Source organism: Trichophyton benhamiae, assembly GCF_000151125.1.
Source record: "Trichophyton benhamiae CBS 112371 chromosome Unknown Abenha-G-c-176a04.f1, whole genome shotgun sequence".
Classification (NCBI taxonomy): domain Eukaryota; kingdom Fungi; phylum Ascomycota; class Eurotiomycetes; order Onygenales; family Arthrodermataceae; genus Trichophyton; species Trichophyton benhamiae.
In genome coordinates, this window is record NW_003315107.1 from 431,896 (window position 1) to 452,400 (window position 20,505).

At 48.1% G+C, this 20,505-nt stretch overlaps 9 protein-coding genes across 9 annotated transcripts; 6 read left to right on the forward strand and 3 right to left on the reverse strand.

Annotated features, from left to right (window-relative positions):
- Positions 1-335: 335 nt before the first annotated feature.
- Positions 336-1,103, forward strand: ARB_07075 (uncharacterized protein; the record flags this gene model as incomplete). The annotated part of the gene is made up of 1 exon (XM_003014467.1): positions 336-1,103. The coding sequence occupies one exon, from the start codon at positions 336-338 to the stop codon at positions 1,101-1,103; it is 768 nt and encodes a 255-aa protein (XP_003014513.1).
- A 700-nt stretch (positions 1,104-1,803) lies between these two features.
- On the forward strand, positions 1,804-3,664 carry ARB_07076 (uncharacterized protein; the record flags this gene model as incomplete). Its single annotated transcript, XM_003014468.1, has 7 exons — positions 1,804-1,872; positions 1,952-2,016; positions 2,104-2,188; positions 2,247-2,294; positions 2,455-3,062; positions 3,121-3,421; positions 3,476-3,664. 7 exons carry the CDS (start codon positions 1,804-1,806, stop codon positions 3,662-3,664), a joined length of 1,365 nt encoding a protein of 454 aa, XP_003014514.1.
- Positions 3,665-4,872: 1,208 nt separating this feature from the next.
- Positions 4,873-5,589, reverse strand: ARB_07077 (uncharacterized protein; the record flags this gene model as incomplete). The annotated part of the gene is made up of 1 exon (XM_003014469.1): positions 4,873-5,589. One exon carries the CDS (start codon positions 5,587-5,589, stop codon positions 4,873-4,875), a length of 717 nt encoding a protein of 238 aa, XP_003014515.1.
- Positions 5,590-6,210: 621 nt separating this feature from the next.
- On the reverse strand, positions 6,211-6,672 carry ARB_07078 (uncharacterized protein; the record flags this gene model as incomplete). Its single annotated transcript, XM_003014470.1, has 1 exon — positions 6,211-6,672. One exon carries the CDS (start codon positions 6,670-6,672, stop codon positions 6,211-6,213), a length of 462 nt encoding a protein of 153 aa, XP_003014516.1.
- A 1,180-nt stretch (positions 6,673-7,852) lies between these two features.
- Positions 7,853-8,228, forward strand: ARB_07079 (uncharacterized protein; the record flags this gene model as incomplete). The annotated part of the gene is made up of 2 exons (XM_003014471.1): positions 7,853-7,912; positions 8,025-8,228. The coding sequence occupies 2 exons, from the start codon at positions 7,853-7,855 to the stop codon at positions 8,226-8,228; spliced, it is 264 nt and encodes an 87-aa protein (XP_003014517.1).
- A 1,651-nt stretch (positions 8,229-9,879) lies between these two features.
- Positions 9,880-11,121, forward strand: ARB_07080 (uncharacterized protein; the record flags this gene model as incomplete). The annotated part of the gene is made up of 5 exons (XM_003014472.1): positions 9,880-9,940; positions 10,047-10,104; positions 10,151-10,266; positions 10,324-10,996; positions 11,067-11,121. 5 exons carry the CDS (start codon positions 9,880-9,882, stop codon positions 11,119-11,121), a joined length of 963 nt encoding a protein of 320 aa, XP_003014518.1.
- Positions 11,122-11,773: 652 nt separating this feature from the next.
- Positions 11,774-13,413, reverse strand: ARB_07081 (uncharacterized protein; the record flags this gene model as incomplete). The annotated part of the gene is made up of 4 exons (XM_003014473.1): positions 11,774-11,869; positions 11,939-12,801; positions 12,878-13,052; positions 13,162-13,413. The coding sequence occupies 4 exons, from the start codon at positions 13,411-13,413 to the stop codon at positions 11,774-11,776; spliced, it is 1,386 nt and encodes a 461-aa protein (XP_003014519.1).
- Positions 13,414-13,668: 255 nt separating this feature from the next.
- Positions 13,669-16,035, forward strand: ARB_07082 (DNA directed RNA polymerase III subunit Rpc82, putative; the record flags this gene model as incomplete). Its single annotated transcript, XM_003014474.1, has 4 exons — positions 13,669-13,784; positions 13,932-13,980; positions 14,087-14,944; positions 15,004-16,035. The coding sequence occupies 4 exons, from the start codon at positions 13,669-13,671 to the stop codon at positions 16,033-16,035; spliced, it is 2,055 nt and encodes a 684-aa protein (XP_003014520.1).
- Positions 16,036-16,512: 477 nt separating this feature from the next.
- Positions 16,513-20,490, forward strand: ARB_07083 (uncharacterized protein; the record flags this gene model as incomplete). Its single annotated transcript, XM_003014475.1, has 7 exons — positions 16,513-16,930; positions 17,011-17,184; positions 17,245-18,380; positions 18,442-18,885; positions 18,954-19,292; positions 19,343-19,450; positions 19,507-20,490. 7 exons carry the CDS (start codon positions 16,513-16,515, stop codon positions 20,488-20,490), a joined length of 3,603 nt encoding a protein of 1,200 aa, XP_003014521.1.
- Between the last annotated feature and the right edge of the window lie 15 nt (positions 20,491-20,505).

Genomic DNA, 20,505 nt, shown 5'->3' on the forward strand with positions numbered 1-20,505 from the left:
TGGAGCTCTTCTAGCAATGCTAGCAGCCAAAAGCTGAGCGCAGTGGATCCCACGTATGCTAGGGATGGTAGAATCGGCAAATGCGGTCTTTGTGACGCCATATTAATTAGCCCTGGTAATACGCCAGAAGCAAATTCAATGGTAGGGTATTTATATTCTTAAACTTATGGTGGCAGCCTGTTGCGTTTCGACATCATTGGCCGTCGGGTTCTCCAAATCTCCGGCTAGGACAAACTTTGTAGTTGCTGCTTAATTAGTTATTCGGTCTGCAACACCTGCTCAATCGTCCATAGATCTACTACTATAGATTGAACACTGTATTGCTACAGCCAAGTATGGTACAATACGATGTCCGTCCACCTTCTGAGGTTGATCATGCTCTATATATCGCAGATGTCCTCAATACGTACCAGGAACCTGTGCTACGAGACAATCATATATCCGCTGTGGTCTCTCTAGTTGGAAACGGATGCTCACTGTGGCAGCAACAAAAGTTCAAACGACATGTCAAGCATCATCTCTGGATACGGTGCGACGACACAGAGACCCAAGATCTCATCAAACACATGAATATCTTCTGCGATTTCCTTGATGAAGTGTACGCTACTCCGAGAAATTCAACAGCAAGCCCCGTGTGCAGTGAATATAAAGGCTATTTTGCTTCCAACTGGCTACCGGCTTTTGCTGCAGATGGGTTCCACAGCACCGATGTAAACCTTCAGCTAGTACATCGCAAGTTCGAAAGAACGGGAGGGCATGAAGACACCCAAGCGGCCCCTGAGACCAATGTCATACTTGTGCATTGTGAGCGAGGAATATCTCGCTCTCCTACCATGGTAACTGCCTATCTGATGCGGAAATATGGGAAAAGCCGTGATGCTGTGCTAGCGGATGTGAAAGAAAAGCGGAAGATCCGGCCCAACCCAGGGTTCATGGATCAACTGGAAGTATGGGAGCAGGTCCAATACCAGCCATGGGAGGACAAGGAGAAGACAATTCCTAAAGCTCCTTACAAGGCGTATCTAGAGAGAAGAGCAGTGCTGCTGAAGGAGAAGGGTCTCACCGGGGACGAGCTGCCAGGGATGCAGACCTTGGATTTTTAACACACTCCCCACAATCTGTATGCATTATTCACATTCTAGACAGGTTTACCTCAGACGGGACATGGATGCCGTGGAGATGAAAATAGCATAAAATATCGCTGCAGCTATAATAATAATAATAGCCCATCTCCATAATAATATGTGCGTTGCATCTATATCGCATAACTCTATCTCTGAGCCTCGGCACAGCGCTGCCATGTTCTATAACGACAGCAGCAACTTGCATCATTACAGCCTTTGTCCCTCAGCTGCCTCCGAGGCTGTCTATCGCTCAATGGTTGAGGGAAGCAAGCCAACTGACGCCTGGACAGCCAGCCTTGCCCCTTATTACTTCCGAACTCCATGCATCACCGGCACAAAAAGGAGAAGAAAAAAGCGATGAAAAGATTGCTGGGCCCAACAAAATACCGGGAGAGTAAAAAGACGTCGTGACAATACGTGACGGCCAGGAACTGCGAGACCGGCCCTTGTAATTCCAGCTGGTCACGTTTTTCGGTCCCGACAATACCCTCACAAGCAAAGCAAAACTTCTTCTCCTTCTCTTCCTCTTCAACTTCACAGCTTCAAGTTCATCTCAACCCTCGAACAAGCCTTCCCCTCGCCGTGTACTTCTAATTCGTCCCCTGTACACTATCTTCTATCAGCCGCTGGTATGGCCGCTTCACTCAGACTAGGGAGCGCTGCTCTCCGATCCACCTCCATGGCTTCCAAGCCAGTTATCCAGGCTGCTGGTCGCAATGCTCTCCGACAGTACTCTTCCAAGGCTCCTGTACGTACCCAATTCCAGAATTGAGTATGCTTGCATACACGATGGTTTAGTTTACTAACAAGTGGTTGTTTACCTATAGACCCTCAAGGAGACCTTCGCCGCCCAGATACCAGAGAAGATTGAGCAGGTCAAGAAGCTCCGAAAGTATGTAAAGTTCAAACCCCAAGAACAGTATCGAGACATTGAGAAGTCTGGAGAGCATCGCTGATGACGGCCCTTTACAATCTACAGGGAGCATGGACACAAGGTCCTTGGTGAGGTGACCCTCGACCAGGTCTATGGTGGTGCCCGTGGCATCAAGTCCCTCGTCTGGGAGGTAAGGAGGGTGCTGGACCCGGTTTAGTATGGCAACAGAGCCTAACTCCGCGCTTTAGGGATCTATTCTCGACTCTGAGGAGGGTATTCGCTTCCGTGGAAAGACCGTAAGTTTTTCTTTTCTTTCCTTTTTTCTTTTTTATCTAGATGGACAAATAGCTGTCTTAGGATATCTCAACTAACTGTGGATAACTAGATTCCTGAGTGCCAGAAACTCCTCCCCAAGGCGCCAGGCGGCCAGGAGCCATTGCCAGAAGGTGTGTATAGATCAGACGGATGGAAAACGTGTCTGAAACACGGAGGTCTAACAAGCTGATAGGCCTCTTCTGGCTGTTGCTTACCGGTGAGGTCCCAACCGAGCAACAAGTTCGCGACCTCTCTGCTGAGTGGGCTGCCCGTTCCGATGTCCCCAAGTTCATTGAGGAACTCATCGACCGCTGCCCATCTGACCTCCACCCAATGGCCCAGTTCTCCCTCGCTGTCACCGCTCTTGAGCATGAGTCTGCCTTTGCCAAGGCCTATGCTAAGGGCATGAACAAGAAGGACTACTGGCAGTACACCTTCGAGGACTCCATGGACTTGATTGCCAAGCTGCCCACCATTGCTGCCCGTATCTACCGCAACGTCTTCAAGGACGGAAAGGTCGCTCCCGTCCAAAAGGACAAGGATTATGGCTTCAACTTGGCCAACCAGCTTGGCTACGGTGACAACGCCGACTTCGTAGAGTTGATGCGCCTTTACCTTACCATCCACTCCGACCACGAGGGTGGTAACGTTAGTGCCCACACCACTCACTTGGTTGGATCTGCCTTGAGCTCTCCCATGCTCTCTCTTGCCGCCGGTCTTAACGGTCTCGCCGGTCCTCTCCACGGATTGTAAGTCATCTTTCATAACGTAACCATAGCCATATCATTTGGACTAATCCGTCTACAGGGCCAACCAGGAAGTCTTGAACTGGCTTCAAAAGATGCAGAAGGCCATTGGCAATGACTTGAGCGACCAGGCCATCAAGGACTACCTCTGGTCTACCCTTAACGCTGGCCAGGTCGTCCCCGGATACGGCCACGCCGTTCTCCGCAAGACCGACCCCCGCTACGTGTCTCAGCGTGAATTCGCCCTCCGTCACCTGCCTGAGGATCCACTCTTCAAGCTCGTCAGCCAGGTTTACAAGATCGCTCCTGGTGTCTTGACCGAACACGGAAAGACCAAGAACCCCTACCCCAACGTTGATGCTGTAAGTTTGAATGCTATATTTCCCCTAAAATTGAACAATTCTAACATGGAATAGCACTCTGGTGTTCTCCTCCAGTACTACGGCCTGACCGAGGCCAGCTACTACACCGTCCTCTTCGGTGTCTCTCGTGCCCTTGGTGTCCTTCCTCAGCTCATCATCGACCGCGCCCTCGGCTCCCCTATCGAGCGTCCAAAGAGTTTCAGTACCGAAGGCTACGCCAAGCTCGTCGGCGCAAAGCTGTAAATTATATACCTTACAATCATTGAGCGAACCAAAAGTCGAAAGTTATAGACCGTGGAACATGGCTGTCTAGAATGACGCGCTGACAACCCATTTTCTCCCTTTTCTCTTTTGTTCACCTCCTCTTTATTTCCTTTGTCCGTTCGAGTCTGTAACTATATGAAACTATCAAGTTGTATTTTATATCCTCTTTAGTCAGACGAGTCTGTATTCCTCTCCGGTTTTTCGTAGGCCATCCATCCAATTGAGTTTGGAAAATAAAGTTACATTATGTAATTAGAATGGGAAATATATTGTTCCAAATGGCGCGCCGGGACCTCACGTTCAGCGGCCCGCCCGCATACCCAAACTTAATCTAATTTGACATCTGCTGGTGGCTGTAAAGCACTCCATGCATCATGCAGAGTTGACATCAACTTGCATGTACTTTTCTTGGGACACCGCATATACCCAATCATATTTTTTTCTGTTATTCTCAAAGCGAAATGGCAAGCCTTGGAGTATATCGCGGAAGGGCTACGACCAAGTACCAATAACTATATCTATATAGCTATCTATCACCTTATCCTGATCTATACCATCCTACATACGTACAACGCCGAAATAGGTGCTAAGACATGGTATATTGCTCGATAGAGCCGCGGAAGCTAATTGGTGCTGGGAGTTATCCCGGCGTAAAATTCCGGTTACCTGCTAAAGGAGACCTCGGTCAAGTTTTTCAACTAGAAAGCTCCATTGAAATTCCTGGCGAAGGATTAGCGAAAGGGCAATTTGGTTCTAGGATAAAAAAAAAAAAAAAAAATAGTATTTGGGCCTACCGAGGAGGAGAAGCAGGGTTTGAAATCAGGAATAGTAACATATGGGTGCGGCAAACGTCAGCTGTAGGATTCGAACCCACATACACCCTCATCTTGTACGCAACAAGGCGCAGAGACTCTGAGCGTGATACCAGATGGTCGCCACAGACCATCAGCTGACAAAAAAAAGGGGGGGTGGGTTGAACACATATAGACGCGATGACTCCAAGCCCGAAGGCTCGGTCAAACTATAAGTCTGAAATATATTAGGTCCGAAGCCCCATAGAACCAGGTCCGAAGCCCCAATTGTCCAATATGTTCAACCCGTTTTGTCATCGCACCCACGTAACCGATGGCACAAACCAAAGGATCAGTGGTCCTCGATATAACACGAGTATATTCCGCTAACGTCTGTTATACGGGTTTGGTATTGTCAACTGGAGAAGCTCTCGCCTTAGCTTGTACGCGTTGTCTGCTGCTGCGTCGGAGGGCTCCTTGGCAATTTTGTTCGTCGCGGTAGTTACTGAGAGAGCTTTCGGCCCAATATTTGTATTCAGCGGGAAGTTGATCCCACGTCTCCAAGCATCCGGCTTGGTCCACTTCCTGTGGCTGTAGGGTATGTAGCGTAGCCCAGCAGCCTATGATCATAATGAAAAACTCACAACCAATCCTTGAGACGTAAGCTACGCCGTTAAGAAAGGCGTCGTTTTCCCTAGACCCAAGGTAGCATGCTGCAATAGCATCCATCGTGTGAGAGACAAAGGTACTTACCAATCTAGTGACACGGGCTTTAGTGGTACTCAGTTGCGGGATTTTGGCAATGGCCAGTTGCAGCACCATGCCACCGCAGCAAAAAAGTTCTCCGAGCCAGTAGGGCCAGTTCCAGTGACCGCCACTTTCCATAAGGTCAAGGGCCGGTTTCCGCAGTAAGGCGAACAGAAATCGACAGAAGATCGCCAGAACCCACAAGGCCGGGGGGCATTCCATCTTAAACCCCTTTTGAGCATCTTGATAGAATAGTTCAGCAAAGTACTCCTTACACCTTGCCTTTTCGAATGCATGATTCTCCTGTCTTTGACGGCATGCATTAATGTAGCTCTTCACCTGCTCTGATTTCAACCATTGATCCATGATCTGGATATCGCGTCTAAGTAGGAGCAAACATTAGCATAAGCATGCTGCAAGCTACGGCTTAGAGAAGCGAACTTGCTATATCCTGGAGCCATCTTTGATTCAGTGATCTAGAAACCTGGTTCCGAGGAACGTGATATTTGAGAAGAAAATTGAGAAGAGTCTGGGGAAGAAAGTCTTGAGAAAGTCTTGAGAAAGAGTCTTGAGAAAGAGTCTTGAGAAAAGAGTCTTGAGAAGAAAAAAACTCGCGTCAGTTTCGAGCCACCAGGTTAGTGCCCCTTTCCATCACGCTCAGTCACGTTTTCTGTCCTATTGCGGCAGGTGCGTATAGTTTGATGCAACACTTTCAGGCTCAGCAGTGAGCAGGACAGCTGGCTGGGCACGAGAACAAAAAGAAAGTGAAGAAGAGGTATCAAGACACGGCATCTTAATATATCCATCGTTTCATACTTTTAAGAAATACATCAAGAGTGGCGAGAATTTCGAGGAAAGCCACCCACGGCCATTAAGTAGACATAAGTGGTGGCCTAAGGCCTTCAAGCGGCGAATAAAACAGCGATAAGATCGAAGGGTATCAGGGTATAATTACAAAGTTTGAACTCGAAAGTAAACTGACCATCCTTAGCATAAGGCATTCCCATATTTATCCACATGCCACTTTTGCATGGCAAGGGCAGTCTCTACGGCGAGCGCTTCGCTGTCATCGATGGAGTCAGCTTGCTCTTCGATAGAGGGGAAGCCCGTCAAAAAGGGGAACTCCTTGGATAGGCTGGTCCAATCTGACCATCTTTCAACCACTCTGTCATATGTCATTTTCCCCTGGGCCTGGATAGTAAGAGGGAGACAGAGGACGGAAGATGGTGGTACTCCACCATGTTCATCGTATAAAGCCTGCCTAAATTTTTTGATCACAGTGATGATGTCTGTACGATCTGGATACAGGTCCCGAACGTCATCTTCAAAGCCATCGATGACATGCTCAATTCGCAAGGCGCTTCTAAAAGCCTCCGCTTCTCGGGTCTCTTCGGTCGAGGGAAAACTTGCTGAAATCCACTCGCTGATAAATTTGCAAACGCTGTCCATAGTTGCGGTAGTGCAATACGTGCTGATTATCAGCGGTACCAGGAGTATGATACTGTAAAGATGGTCAACGGTGGACAGCAAGTCATGTTTAGTTAGTGTTCTATGTTTAAATGACAACTAGGGTATCGGGGGGACACGACATGAAGATTTGTGGGTACCAGCTGAGCACTTACGAAACCGAGGGCTCGTTTAGCCTGTTGTGTCGTGTTTACAGGAGTGCATAGGAGAGGTATCCCCCTAATATAATAAAATATAATGATATAGTTGGAGTTGGAGTTGGAGTTCGGAAGTCGTAACGTCATTCAGCAGAAGCTGGATCGGCGCTAGAAGCATCACGTGATTTATCATAACTAAACCTTATTCCATCTTTGGCATAAAAAATAAACGACGCGCATATTTTCACTTTACTCCAGATACTATATAAATATCAAGGGCGTCCAGTTGATCCGCTGAATATACCCAAAAATATCAAGAACCTATATACCATGCCAAAATTTCACCCTTTGTATAATCTGAGGAAATATAGATTAAAAAGGGAGGAGAGACAACAAGAAGAAGGCTATGCTAGGAGCATGTTCATTAAATCATAGCAGATCCAATTTACTGCGTCTTTATCTCAGCTTTACAGCTTGATGTCTCTCTTAGATACCCCTGAGAATAGAACATAGGATTATATCTTTGATTACAATTGCACTTGTCTAGTGGTTGATATAATCACTAAGCGGCACAAAGGACATGGAGCACACAGCAGCTCGTTCATAAAGTAAGCAGGATATTTTATATCTAGTTCGAGGGTACAGGACAGGCCCAAAGGGGTTAGTGCCAGCCCTAGCTCCCTCCCAGCCACTCTGCCCAGCTCTCACTTCTTTGTTTATTTTCTTTTCTTTCCTCTTTCTTTCTCTCTCTTCCTTCCTTTTTTCTTTCCTCGTCCGAACATTTCATATTCGAGTAAGTACCCTTATACACGCTTTAAATGCGTTCAAACAGCTGTGACTAACTCATTACTACCTACTCTTCGCGTATACAGGAAATTTCGACAATGGTACGTGTTTCTTATATCATTTTTCTTATCTCATTCTTGGGAATAACAAACATAGTTGGATTGATGTGGCTAATATTCGATTTGCATAGACTTTCCACGCGAAGAACGTGACGATCTACAGCTACCCTGCCAACAGGCATGGCCGCGGTCGTGGAGGAGCGAGAGGGAGGAGAGGCAGAGGAGGAGGGAGAGGAGGGGGTGGGGGACGCGGGGGCCGTGGCGGGGGTTGCTTGACGGCGCCTCCAGGTCGACGGAGGAGGAGGAGAGGAGGAAGGAGGCCGAGAGGCAGCGGCTTCGAGGCCTTTCGCAGGAAGAGAAGGCGGCGGAGGCTGCTCGTCTCCGCAGGGAGATTGAGCTCGTCAGGAGGCGAATCCTCTGGAAAGAGGAAAGGATTTCGGTCCTTGAGGAGGGCGTTGATGCGTCCGGCGCCCAGCAGGGAGCCGAACAGTTGACGCCTTCTGGTGACCCTGCCCCTGAGTCTGTCAGCGCTCTTCCTGACTCCTCTCCTGCCTAGGATGGTGAAGGCTCTGGTGGTGCTCTGGTCCGCCGCATGACGTGTAATGCGGCACTTCTCCATGTTTTCCTTTGTTATGGCGTTTGGGCGTTTGAGCGTTTGGGCGTTCTGTTTTACCTAGGCAAGACTTGCACCTCTACGTGGTGTCTAGGACCAGTAGCCAGCTGTCTGGCGAAGCCAAGCAAGTCAAAGTACTACCTTCTATACAGCTGCCTACTACTTGATGGGCTTCCAATTCAGCAGAACTCAGTTGACTTTCGCTTAGGCTTCGTGGCATCATCATTTCTAGCCTGCTTTACTGGAAACCTAAGTAGTGATGGTGATGGCTTTAATAAGGTCCGATGTCAAGGAATCTTATAGTTTTTCTTCATTTCTACTTATATTCACTATTATATTATGCAGAGAGGCATAGAGATGTCAAAATTTGTTAGAGAAGCTGCATATAGATCCGTCATAGCTAATCACAATTACACAGAAGTGCTACAAGGGCTTTCCTCATGAAGTACTTGATATATAAAATCAGCGGTAGTTATATGCTCCACTCAGGGTGATCAACGCGGCCGACTCCCCACGCTAACCCAGGCCAACGACGGACTATCGGCAAGGGAACTTTGGCAAAGTCTGAGTCTCTCGATAATTATACTTAGTAATTGCATGCATAGCAATAAGCCTTAGTTGCCTAGGACCTAGCTGACACTCCCCTGTTGAAGTGGTGAGAATGGAGTCTATATCTATCGATAGCCTCTTAAGGATGAGCAGCTCATCGCATAGAACACCAACCGACTTTCGTCCTCTGCCTCGTATTTCAGCAATAATCATAGTCGTGTCCGATATAAGTAGATACAAGTAGATTGCTCCCCTTAGGCGAGCTGTTGAGGAAGAAAAGCTCCGTTTATCGCGGCTCTGCAGGCGCATTTGTTGAGCGCCTAACGCTAAAACACCCCAACCAGGCCCGCTAAAACGCAGGCTCTCACCGCTTACATAAGCTCATCACAGGCCAAAACCGCCCGCGGTCCCTTTCCAGGAGGAAGAAGAAAAGAGAGAAAAAGGTCCGAGTATTCAGCTGCTTTTTCCCCCTTCCCGGCTTCGTCGTCTTCATTTTTCTGCTTCATCTCGCTTTCAACTCGGTCATCTCTTTACTGTCAATCACTGTCTCCAGAGAAGCAGGACGAAGAAGAAAAAAACTTCACGGTAAGCTTTTCCCCTTACTTAACTCTTGCCGGAGCTCTTCGTTCCATGGGCGGCGGTGCTTGTGCTTCGTTGCGGTCCACTGGCCCCTGTCCGCAACGGAGCATATACCGCCGCAGTAGAAAGGCGCTTCATTGTCTTCGGTGGCTTGTGAAAGACGCCGTCAGATAGCACGGTTAATAGGCTGGCCTCGACTAACGCGCTGTTGTTGATACTTAATAGGTGCCCTTGAGTCGTTGTATATTCGGAGACCACCTGCAGGAACAGCAGCAACAGCAACAGCCTTGGTGCTTCTAGATTCCTTCGCCGCAATATATACATACCCAGTCAAAGTCCCAACGGGTATACTCCGTCAGCTCCAGCTAGCCGCCCTCAGATAATTTAAATAAGGCGTCCTCCACCCCGATAAACATCAATCTTTCTTCCCTTGGTCAGGGCCCCTTTCAGCATCTCAGTATCCAAGATGTCCGCCTCAGGCCAGAATAAGATCGAGAAGAAGCCCGTCAAGTTTAGCAATTTGCTACGTAAGTGCAGTCCGCGCGAGAAGAGAAGAGTGGAATGAAGATTGCTATTATTATTGTTTTTCCCTTTACGCACTGTGATTTGATGCTGATGGATTGAGAATTTTAGTTGGCGCTGGCCTGAACCTGTTCGAGTACGCTCCCCCGCCTATATATGCCCACCTTACGTGTGTCAATGGCTGTACAGTGCTGACGAACGATTAATTGAAATAGGGTTACAACCCTCGGCCAGCCGTTGGAAGTCATCAAGACTACAATGGCTGCTAACCGGTCAGATACCTTTGCCGGTGCCATGGGTCGTATCTGGGGTCGTGGTGGCATCCTTGGATGTAAGAATTGCTTCTCTTTCATACACTCGCTTGTATAAATACCGACGTTTTCTATAGACTACCAAGGTCTCATTCCCTGGGCCTGGATCGAGGCCTCTACCAAAGGTGCTGTCCTTCTCTTCGTGGCTTCCGAAGCAGAGTACTATGCCAAAACTTTCGGCGCCAATGACTTCATCGGTGGAATCAGCGGTGGTATGGCCGGTGGTGTTGCCCAGGCCTACGCTACCATGGGTTTCTGCACATGCATGAAGACTGTCGAAATCACCAAGTCCAAGATGGCTGCTGCAGGCGTCAAGCCCCCAAGCACCTTTGCTACTTTCATGGACATCTACCGCCGTGAAGGTATCCGCGGAATCAACAAGGGCGTCAACGCCGTCGCCATTCGACAGACTACTAACTGGGGTTCTCGATTCGGTCTCTCTCGTCTTGCTGAAATCGGTATTAGAAAGGTCTCTGGAAAGGAGGACGGCCAGAAGCTCAACAGTTTTGAAAAGATTGCTGCCAGTACCATCGGTGGTGGCTTGTCGGCCTGGAACCAGCCTATTGAGGTTATCCGTGTCGAGATGCAGAGCAAGACCGTTGACCCAAACCGTCCAAAGAATTTGACTGTCGGCAAGGCCTTCAGCTACATTTATAGCCAGAACGGCATCAAGGGTCTTTACAGGGGTGTCACTCCTCGTATTGGTCTTGGTATCTGGCAGACTGTCTGCATGGTTGCTCTTGGAGACATGTATGTTCATCTTTAATTTCCATTACTTGTCTGTCTCATATTCATTTTACTAATTCGTCGACTCTAATAGGGCCAAGGAAGCTGTCGAGAAACTAACTGGAGAAAAGGTCACTGCCAAACATTAAGCTGCCAGCAGCTTATCACGGTCTTGAACTGCAAAAATATGTTCTTCTTTCCTTCTTTATTCATCTCGTTTCCATTTTCGCCATATATCTTCCAGCATGTTGTATTAGCTATAGAAGTAATGTGTTCTTTGCCCCCCCTTTCTTTCTCAGGTTTCTGGCTTTCATAAGAAAACGTCCACGAAGTTACTGTCGTCGATACGAATGTGGGTAGAAAAAAAAATGTGTCATTACTTCCTTCGTGTATGTCATTTCTTGCCCATCTATTTATTAATCTGGGGAAATATTTCAAAGCAGTTCAAGCTTTATAATCTCAGTCGTGCATAGCAACAAAATACCATAGTTGATGAGTACACCATGAGGAAGAGTAAAGATGAAAAACACTCGGATTCTTCTTTATATAAGTACATTTACTAGAGGACAAACAAAAGAGAACAAAATGGAGAGTGACGGAGAAGATGGAGGATAGGGAAGAGAGCACAGGAAAGAAGGAAAAATGCCACCTATCTAACTCTCCCTTTTTTTCTTTCTCTTCAACTATTTCAACTAGTATAGTAACATCAAAAAAGTTACGCTGAGTCTATTGTGTGTGTAGGTGTGGTTTTTAGGAGTTCAGCGATTGTGGTTGAGAAGTACCTGTTCCTTGGGGGTATATTTACACAGTGAGACCGAGGTCGGCAGCATATGGGAGAGAGAAGAGTTCTCCGACGGTAGCAACGGAGGCCTTGTTGCTTAGGAGGGATTTGGCAGCCTGGTAAGTCATTGTTAGTTGAGTATCTACAAGAAAGATATCACTTGATTGTCAGAATGGTAAACTTACAGCCTTGACCTGGGCGTCGGTGACCTTCTCGATTCCCTGTGCGTTAGCAACAATGCTGAATGGCTTGCCACCATGGATGAGAGCAGAGCCAGTAGCCTCGCTTCCGGCGGTAAGGCTGGATCCGGCATCAAGCACATTGAATCTGGCAAGGGCAATGGCCTTCTTGACGTCCTCGGCAGCAACGTTGCCTGCAGCGACGTTGTTCAAGGCATCAACAATAGCCTTGGCGGCCTGAGAGACACGGTCGGCAGCCTGGCCAGAGATAGTGATATGGAACAATCCAGCGTCACTGTAGGCGGACTGGTTGGTGGAGACGCGGACGCCAGGGAAACCTTCAGCAGCCTTTGCGAGGATGGAAGATCCAGTAGACCATTTTATGCTGGACTCTCCACCCAGGAGGGTGGCGAGAACGGCGAGCTCTGGTTTGTATCCAGAGGCGCCGTAGGCGCTGGAACCAGGGAAAGCAATGACAATAGCATTTCCGGCCTGGCTGGAGATTCGTTGCTCTCCTCCAAAGTACTTGGTCTGCTGGGTGGCAGCTGGGGCGAGAGGACCGGAAGCAGTGGAGGTAGGAAGCTCATTGAAGAACTGGCCAATCCATTTGGATAGCTCAGCAGAGTTGGAACCGCTGGAGACAACGGCAATAGATGGCTTGGTGTAGACACCCTGTGCAAAGGAGGCAACACCCTCAGCAGACACATACTTCTTCAGTGGAGTAGCAGCTGGGATGGTGAGTGGGTTTCCGAGTCCTTGATGGAAAGCAAGGGTATGCGCAGCATCAAGAGCCTGAGTCGATGGAGACGCAGCAATGTTGTTCTGTGAGGCTTTGATGAGGTCGAAAATAAGCTCGTTGAGTTCGTGGGCTGATATATCAATCGATGTTTAGTTATCCTTTCTGAAACGAAAACAGAAACAAGACGAGCAATTGAGCTTTCTTACTGCAATACTTGGTCTGCGAGACAACTTCTCCCAAAAGTTCAGCATAGTATGGCAGATCGTTGTTGAGGAAGCGGGCAGAGAGAACAAGGTTCTCTCTTGATCGGTAGCAGGAAAGCTGGCCTCCGAGAAGCTCGTTCTCACGGGTGATTCGTAGGGCCGAACGCTTGAGAGTAGACTGCAATTGAAATCCAATCCATCAGCCAATGCCTCCGCAATGAAAAATAAACACGATAGCCCTTCTGATTGATAGGCAATCGACGCTTTTCTGGAGGTTCCGGGCTCACCTTGAAAGCAAATTTCTCCAATGCCTCAGAGTAGCCGGGCAATGGTTCGTATCTGGAACCGGCCTTAGCAACCACGGTAAGGGTGGTAGTTGGTCCAGAGATCTCCCTGCTGGCAAGCTTCACACCAGCACTCTCACTAGTCTCAAATTCGAGACCGGCCTGCGATGCCATGCCTCGTACGGTGGTCTGTTGATAGCAGCCATTGCGCCAGACGCGCGCGGCGGTCCGGCCAAGGGAAGCTCGCGGAAGCATCATTGCCTTCTGTGTCGACGGTGAGTACAGCCGGGAGAGGGAGAAACGGGCGGGCTGAAGCCGGGGGGATGGTTGTTCGGGTGTGGCTGTCGTGGTCTTGATATACCAGAAGGAGTGAAGAAGTCGACGTTCGCCTTTCTGGGCCAAAAAAAGCTTCCGGTCACTCACGAAATGGGCTAAATGCGGACATTCTGATTGGTCAACTTGACGACACTCTTATAAGTCACGTGGTGGTGCTTTTCGTGTCACGTGAAGATGGTCCCGCTTGTTGCAAGAAGAAGAAAAAAGGCAGAAAAAGACGAAGAAAGAAGAAGAGACGACGAAGGAGGCCAGAAAACGGGAAGAAAAGCGCAGCAGACGAAGCAGCGAGGGTGCGCTTGGAGTGTGTTATGCGTGGAATGCTGATGACTGCTCATTCGTGACCTTTGAGAGCTTCTAGAGTGGCATCTCTCTAGAAGTCATAGTCATACACAAAAAAAAAGATGTCGCAGGTGAGTGAGCTCTTTGGGACTCAATAGACGAAGGGAAGCGGAGGCTGACGATCATTTTAGTATGCCGCGGAGCTATGTACGCTTCTGATTGCAGATAATTTTGGAGAATTATACTCTGTATGCGCCTAGTCTTTACAGCATGGGGCCAACAATGTGCGTGTGACTGATATATCTATGTATAGTTGATATTCTCCTACCTTGTCCACCATGGACGGCAACCGCTCATGAGAATAGTCCACAACACACATCTTTCGCCTCGACAAGTTAAACACGGTCTAGCTGTCCTCATCCAGCAGCAGCTTATCTTCCACTATACCGGTTTCGAGGACGGCGTCTCATACTACCAGGCGAATTGGCGGGCTGCATACTTGCTGGTGCGGTCTGGAAGTATCTTGCAATTGACAAGGGAGCGGCTGGGGGATTATGCCGCAAAAGTGGTGTCGACAATTCTTTCCCTGGGACATGTCAAAATAAGCCATCTCGAGAGCCTGCCGGAGCTTCAGCCAGCTCTTCTGCGCAATGGAGCCCATGAACCCAACGGTGTAAACGGTGACCACTCACTTGAAAATGGAGATGAGGAAACTATGGAGAATGGTATGGAGGATGGTGTGAACGGAGACGCTGGGGCCTTTGATAGTACAAATGGAGAGGGAAATTCTCGGCTCAACTCTACACTTCGCGAGCTTGCTGCTTATGGTTACATCATGCGAGTGAAGGATGTCCATTTTCAATCACCATCTGATCTACGGGAATCGGCTAGGAGAGCGGTCAAGGCCAGTGGTGAAACAGAAGGGCTAAAAGGGAAAAAGCTTGAAGAAAAAATTGAGGAGAAGGCGGAGGTCATGCTTCAGGAATGGATGGATGGGACCATTGCATATGGCTTAATTCCCCGAAATATCACCAGGGGCATAAAACGGCGAGCCGCAAATGGGGCTTCGGAAGGCCCGCGCAAGCGGCCGAAGCTTGATGAAGCAGTCGAAACGGACAACTATGACATATCAGAAGATGAGGATGATGGTGATAGTGATATAACATTGGACGTAAGTGGCAGCTTAGCCTTCTATAACCCTAAAGTCCTTAAGCTAACTGTGATTGACAGAGTAATATGACTATCCGGATCAATTATGAGCAATTCAATGTTGCTCTCCGCAATCAAAGGCTGATTAAGTTGGCTGACCAGGCAACCTCGCATGTCACTTCACAAGTATATGAAATACTACTATCTCGGATTGAACTTAAGACTCGGAAGTGCCGCCAGCAGGATGAGCCTGTTCTAGAAGGAGAAGAAGGGCAACATTACTCTGTTCCGATCCCTTTACATACCATAGTTGATGATCTTGACCCCAACCTGGATCTCCTCAGCAGTGTTGCGGGTATATCTGCGACCAAACCAAAGCAGAATGGTCTGGAAAATGGCCATGGCGGGGATGACGAGGATGAGGATGAAGACGATTTTGATGAAGAGGACGGTGAAGGGAATGCGCAATCGAAAGCTCAAAGCCGTGTTTTCCAAGTCGCACAGCATCTTTCTCTACTCGCTTCAGAGCCCTACCATTTTTCTACGCGGAGGATGGACTCGGGGATCATCACATGGGCTGTGGAGTTCAGACATCTTGCTCGAAAGCTACGGCATCTTGAAATCGAACGGCTCGTTGAATCTCGGTACGGCAGTGTTGCTGTACGAGTTCTCCGTGTTCTAGCAGATAAGGGGAGATTAGACGAGAAACGGTTGCAAGAAATAAGCTTGATGCCCTCCAAGGATCTACGGCAGATACTGGCACGGCTGCAATCTGGCGGGTTTATCGACCTGCAAGAAGTTCCTCGGGATGCCCAACGGCAGCCCTCTCGAACAATATACCTATGGTTCTACGATGCTGACCGAGTGGTCATGATGCTTATCGAAGATACCTACAAGAGTATGGCCAGATGCCTGCAACGCCTGGCCTATGAACGAAGCAAACTAAAAGCACTGATTGAAAAAGCTGAACGATCTGATGTGAAGCGTAACATGGAGCGGTATCTCTCTGCCTCTGATATGGCTGCACTCCAGGAATGGGAAGCAAAGGAGACCTTACTCCTAGGCGAAGTTGCAAGGCTGGATGAACTTGTTGCTATCTTGAGGGACTATTAGAAACTCCAGCCTATGTACTTATTGTCCTCATAGCCTCTTCGACTGGTCCTCTTCGGGCCTTCAGCGAGGCTCTTTTGCACTTGCGAGGGCTGCATTCGGACCCTGGAGGTGCTGCCACCTATTGATACGATATAATGATGGATATCTTACTTGTTATATTACTTTTTATCATGCATGTATATTATGTGCTATCAGCCACTTTTGATCACTCTAAGTAACCAAGTTCCATGGTACGCATAAATGTTAACCAAAACCTTCGCGCATGATGTCTATGTCATAATTCTACCTTGGATTCTCACTTATATATTTGATATTTACTATATTTTTATATATATATTCCCATATTTATATCTCTTATTATTGTGTGCGTTGGCTTCAACCCTCATTGTAACCTGTAACCAACTAACCTGTAACCAGAGCCGCTAGCATGGTTGGGGCTTTTCAAAGCTCCTACTCCTTGCCCCTTGCATCACCATCATGAACTCAGGCAACCCAACACCAAGAAACGATTATTTCACGACTTCACGCAACCCCAGACGAGACTACGACTACGACTACGACTACGATTACGGCGCATCGAATAATGGGTCAATGAATTCGCCTGCGGGATATGGCCGGGGGCGCGAGGGGCGCGGAGGAGGATATGGAGGAGGGACCTATCTTGAATCGCCCTCGCCCGGCGACTCAATGGAACAGCTGTCTCCCCAGATATCCGTGCGGTCTCGGGGTCGCGATATAGACGATGGTCCCTCATGGGGTGGTCGCAAAGATGAAGGCCGATTTCGAGGAAGCGAAAGACAGAGACGGGAAGAGAATGCGAGGCAGAGGAGTGCCAGTCGCAGCGGACGAAGCGGAGGTAGCGGCCGAGAAATCAAGGGAGGGGAGGAGATCGATGGTATGTTCCCCATGAAGCATTTGGCGGCATCCAAAGGAAGAGTCATGTCTTGCTAATTACTTGTTTGAACTTGCTATCAGGTGTTGTTCAAGCTATCGAAGACGAATGGGACTTTATGGCGGACAGCGAGTGCATCCCCGTTCAAGTTGGCCTACAATTGATGGACACAAGTACCCTTGGTCGCGCAGATAGAGAGCCGGAGTTTTTACAAATACATCAGCGGATCCAGCATGCGTTGCGGTCTGTGGTCAATGGTGGGTGATACATCTTCTTGATGCGCTTGCAAAGGGCAGCCGGGTTGACTATCCTTATAGAGCATCACCACGGGTTCAACAGTCTCCTCGGGACGTACCATAACATCCAGGGTAGTCTGCAAAGCTCACAGCACCAAATCAGAACTCTTAAGGCCGCCCTTTTGGAAGCTAAAGCCAGTTTGCTTACTATGAAGCCGGAGTTGAAGGAACAGGCAATGGCATCGCAGTCCTACGATGAAATCCTACAGCTTTTCGAGCTGATTGAACATGCTCAATCCCTCCCAGAGAAGCTAGAAGCTCGGATGTCGGATAAGAAATTTATTGCAGCGGTTGATATCCTCAAAGAAGGGACTGCGCTCCTTCAACGCCCCGAGCTTGCCGGTATAGGTTCCCTAGGAGACCTTCGGACCTACTTCAGCAACCAAGAAACTTCTTTGACTGATATCCTTGTCGAGGAACTGCATGACCACCTGTATCTGAAGTCCCCGTACTGCTGTGACCGGTGGAAGCCCTCGTCCGACAGAGATGGTGCTTCAGCTAGTGCCAGTGGAACTTCTTGGGAGAAGCCCTTTTATCAATATCTGTCATCTTTGGATGCAACTACACACTTTGTGGAGGATATATCTCGCAACCCAGAGACAGATACGTTTTATTACATCCATCTTTTATTGGAAGCTCTTCATAAAATGGGGAACCTGGACGTTGTTGTTGATCGGATAGAGCAACGTCTTCCTGTCGAGCTGTACAGTGTTGTCGATAAAACAGGCGCTGAGGTAAATAACAGCCATCCTAATTTTCAAAAGGATACTCGAAAGCCTGGGCCAGGAGCAGTCGCCGATTCCGCGTCAGAGCGAAGGCATCTGTTGTCAGAATTTCTGTGGAATTTATATGCCAAGTTTGAGACAATTGCGGAAGGTCATCGCCTCCTTTATGAAGTTATCAGTGGCATTGTCAAACGAGACAAGCTTGCAAATGAGGTTCACTTGACCAGCAGCTTCCAAGAGCTATGGAAATTGTATCAAAGCGAGGTATGTACGCCATATATCAAATCGGCAGTGGTAATACTAATGTCTACGCAGATGCGATCTCTACTTCATGACTATCTTTCCACAGACGGAGCCGAGTCTTTTAGAGCCACTACTAGAGCAACGGATAACGGCTACACCCATTCTTCTGTCAAGCGCGATAAAACAAAGGTATAAAACCTCTGGATTTTGTCTCGAACTCCTACCAAACCACCACTAATTCTGTTTCTAGAAACTCTTCAAAATGTCCGAAGTCGACCAGGCCGCTTCTGATTTGAAAGCAGAGCAAGATGAGCTGGCCGAGATCCTGAGAGCCTCGGTTCCCGGACTTGTGCCTAAATCACGCCAGATGTTTTCGACCAGCGATAACAATAGCTCTAACCAACAAAATTCAGGGACTGGCCATAAGCTACTCATTGAACCTAGTGTCTTTAATATCAGCTTGCTCCTACCTCCTGCCCTTTCGTTTATCCACCGGCTCAAGGAGATAGTTCCCCCCAGCTCCGACATCGCGGTTGGCGCACTTACGTCTTTCCTCGATGAGTTCTTGATAAACGTTTTCCAACCTCAGCTTGATGAAGCTGTCAGCGAGCTCTGTGCCATCAATTTCATTTCTATGGATGCTTACACTGAGGATCCTCAATGGGCCTTGCACTCTCCTCGGCCAATTTTCAGAGTAAGGAACTCTTGTCTTTTGTGGGTTTCATTGACTAGGTTGTGGCCTGACTTTTTTGACACTTTTAGGGAACCATAAACTTCATGAATTTAATAAAAACGTTTAGCCGGATGTTGGATAGTATACCCCACGATCAAGCTTTCACGCAATTGATAATTGATCAAATCATTACTTACTACGAAAAGTGCTGTGGCTGGTATAAGGGTAAGTGTGACAACTCTCCCAGTGTATCTGCGATAGGTTCTAATGAAGCCCGTACAGCCCTTATGACTCGGATATCACCTAACCATCCTGGTGGTGTAGCCCTAAAGACTTCAGCGGCATTTGCAGAGTCCCAGGATATCCGCGAAGTTGGACGAAAGCTATGGGAATGCTCTGCTAGTGAGAAACAGTCATTAATCAACAGGGTTGGTATTCAAATAAATCAGTTTTGAGGTCAGACGCTAATTCTATGTAGGAAATAGAGCTTCTTCTCTCTGCAACCAATGAAACCTCACTGAAAGGTTATGACATGGTAGCTGATCCAAAGATAGTTGGATCATTGTCACTGCTCTATAATAGCATGGTAAACTCTTCCCTTGTGCTTTGCAGGCTGTGATATCATCTGACCCTTTAATTTAGAACTGGCTATCGAGTAACCTGTCCAAACTGCGCCACATCACTCCCCATCAAACAGATTCGAGCCATATCCAATCAAGACAGGTAGCGCCTACTCGACGTTGGACTCTAGAGGCGGCGATGAGACCGAAACGTGGTGATCTCGAACGTCCTCTGCGTCTTCCTATGACTAAAGAGTCTGTTGTGGGTTTCGATGGTGCTGTTACATCAATTCAGAACCTAGCATTTACGGCCATTTTCACCTTACACCTCGATATTCGATGTGGATCAATATACATGATATCCCGAGCATTAAAAGGAAAAAATGATGGACAGCCACAGGAGCCGAACCGAAATTCCTCGACCGAAAACAACTGGTCTTATATATTAACGGTCGAACCAACATCTGCTTCGCCTATCGTGCTTGAATTAAACAACGACCTTATTTCGTTTGGTGCTAGAATGTCCAACTATCTGGGACCAAATGAATGCCGATATATCACATCTTGCCTTTCAAGACTCATAGACCGTGCACTGGTATCCAGCACTCGTTTTATCGGTGCAATGAACAGTTACGGAGCTTTGAGACTTCAGCTTGATGTCCTTGTGCTTCAACAGAATCTGAAGAATATCATCGTTGTTTCCCCTTCCCCAGTATCATCCAAGAGCAGCCTATCGTTGGACAAAGACGTTGCTGCTTCTATGCCCGAAGTAGTTGCACTCCCACAAAGTGCCAAGTTCCTGGACTGGTTCCTTGAAGGGCCTGGCAAGACATTACGAAATGCAAAGGAAGAAAGAGATATGTTTAAGGAGATGGGCAGCCAAGTCTTGACGGAAGGCAACGGGGAGCCGTTTACATTTGATGAGTTGAGGGTGTTGATTGAGCTATGTTACTCTGCTGCACTCAAAGGTCCTCAGGGGCCTGAGGCGAGAGAAGAGTTCATGGCAGCTAAGCGTGGGCTTGACGATTCATTACTTAGATTAAGTGAGGTTATGTGGGATGCTTGAACTACCTGCTAACGG